The sequence below is a fragment of the Octopus bimaculoides genome, unplaced genomic scaffold, assembly GCF_001194135.2.
Source record: "Octopus bimaculoides isolate UCB-OBI-ISO-001 unplaced genomic scaffold, ASM119413v2 Scaffold_72938, whole genome shotgun sequence".
In the NCBI taxonomy this organism is placed as follows: Eukaryota; Metazoa; Mollusca; class Cephalopoda; order Octopoda; family Octopodidae; genus Octopus; species Octopus bimaculoides.
In genome coordinates, this window is record NW_026382227.1 from 2,335 (window position 1) to 4,757 (window position 2,423).

The 2,423-nt window shown below is 39.5% G+C and overlaps 1 protein-coding gene across 1 annotated transcript in view; it reads left to right on the top strand.

Moving 5' to 3' along the window:
- Positions 1–2,417, top strand: part of LOC106877774 (zinc finger protein OZF) — a 3,453-nt gene extending 1,036 nt beyond the window's left edge. The window contains exon 2 of the mRNA XM_014926782.2: positions 200–2,417. Coding sequence (XP_014782268.1) covers positions 812–2,209 — 1,398 coding nt within the window. The 5' untranslated portion in view covers positions 200–811 and the 3' untranslated portion in view covers positions 2,210–2,417. The remainder of the gene's footprint in view (positions 1–199) is intronic.
- The last annotated feature ends 6 nt before the right edge of the window (positions 2,418–2,423 follow it).

A 2,423-nucleotide genomic window follows, 5' to 3' on the forward strand; every position in this document is an offset into this window, starting at 1 on the left:
CCCACGCCTCTATTTTCTTTTACCAAAAAACCAGGAACTTTTCAGCACCCCCTCAAATATTTGTAAAATCCAGGCTTTTGAATGAGTGAAATGATTGAAAGCTACTTGTGTGTGTGTGTGTGTGTGTGTGTGTGTGTGCATGTATGTATAACTTTTTAAGTATTCCTCTCAAGTATATACAATTTCTTTGTTATTTCAGAATACCAGATGGCATGGCGTTGAAGGATATTTTGACTTTGGATTTATCAACCATTTTATCTAAAATTTGGTAGAATTGCTGTGAAATATTTGTTTTGACTGAGACTAATTAATAAAGCTTCTCTACTTCACTGTCTGGAATATCATCATCATCATCATCATCATTTAACATCTGCTTTCCATGCTGGCATGGGTGGGACAGTTTGACCAGAGCTGACCAGGCAGAAGCCTACACCAGACTTCTGTGACTGTTTTGGTAGGATTTTTACAGCTGGATGCCCTTCCTAACACTGACCACCCAGCAGAGTGGACTTAGTAATTTTTACGTGGCCCAAGCATGGGCGAGGTCAGTTTGGGAATGGTTTTTACAGCTGGATGTCCTTCCAAACACCAATCGCTTTACAGTGTGGACTGGATGCCTTTTTAAGTAGCACCTGCACTGACAGGGTCTCCGAGTAACTTGCAAGAGGGTCAAATTTCCTCTTCTGACTCGTACTGTAACATTACAAAGGAATTTGCAGCATTTTTGAAATCCTGATTAAGATTGCAGTTGGTGGAGATATAACAGAAGAAAATGTTAAGGATTTAATATATGTAAACAAAAAGAAGAAAAATGTCTGTATATTGTGATGAGAGAGCAAACATGGAGTATGTTTTGCATGAGAATGAGTTTGCGTGTAAAACACAGTCAAATGAGATTGATTTTTCCGATGAGATGCCAAAGGATATAGAAAGGAAAGCATCATATTACTGTGATATTTGTAAAAGATTTCTTCATGAAAATAAAGTTAGCATTCACAAATGTATTTATACAAGAGAGAAGCCATATCACTGTGATGTCTGTGGTAAGTTATTCTCTCAGGCAAGTAGCTTAGCTATTCACAAACGCATTCACACTGGAGAGAAGCCATATCACTGTGATGTCTGTGGTAAATCATTCTCTCAAAAAAGCCCCTTATCTATTCACAAACGTATTCATACCGGAGAGAAGCCTTTTTGCTGCAACATCTGCGGTAAATCGTTCTCCCAGAATTATCATTTGACAACTCACAAACGCATTCATACGGGAGAGAAGCCACATCAGTGTGATATCTGCGCAAAGTCGTTCTCACAGCCGAACACTTTAGTCACTCATAAACTCGTTCATACAGGTGAGAAGCCACATAGGTGCAATATCTGTGGTAAATCGTTCTCACAGGTAAGTAAATTGAATATACACAGGCGTGTTCATACGGGAGAGCGGCCGTATCACTGTGACATCTGTGGTAAATCGTTTTCTCTAAATGCCGACTTAACAAGACACATACACACTCATACAGGTGAGAAGCCATCCCTTTGTAGTATTTGTGGTAAATCATTCTCTGGAACTAGCAACTTAACTGTACACAAGCGTATTCATACAGGTGAGAGACCGTATCATTGTAATGTCTGTGGTAAATCATTCTCAGATGGAAGTACATTAATAAAACACAGACACATTCATACAGGAATGAAGACCTATCAGTGTGATGTCTGTGGGAGATCCTTCTCTCTGAAGGACCATTTGACTAAACACAAACGCATTCATACAGGAGAGAAACCATATCACTGTGATATCTGTGGTGTTTCGTTCTCTCTAAACAACCACTTGATTACTCATAAACGTATTCATACAGGAGAGAAACCATATCACTGTGATATTTGTGGCAAATCATTCCACCAAAAAGGTCCCTTGACTACTCACAGGCGTATTCACACAGGAGAGAAGCCATATCACTGTGATATCTGTGGGAAGTCCTTCCACCAAAAGGGTCCCTTAACTACTCACAAACGAACTCATACAGGAGAGAAACCGTATCATTGTGACATCTGTGGTAAATCATTTTCCCAAAAACCTAACTTAACTGGACACAAACGCATTCACACAGGAGAGAAACCATATCACTGTGATATCTGTGGTGAGTCATTCACTCAAAGCGGACACTTAACTACACACAAACGTATTCATAAAGAGAGAATTCGATATAACTAATCATCATCATCATAGTCATCAATTAACGTCCACTTTCCCTGCTGGTATGGGTTAGACGGTTTGACTGGAACTGGCAAGCCAAAGAGCTGCACCAGGTTCCAGTTTGAAATGGTATGGTTTCTATGGCTGGATGCCCTTCTTAATGCCAACCAATCTTTATTATAATCTATTTTAAAACGGGGGCCACATTTTTCGTTAATGTTTTACGTAGTGT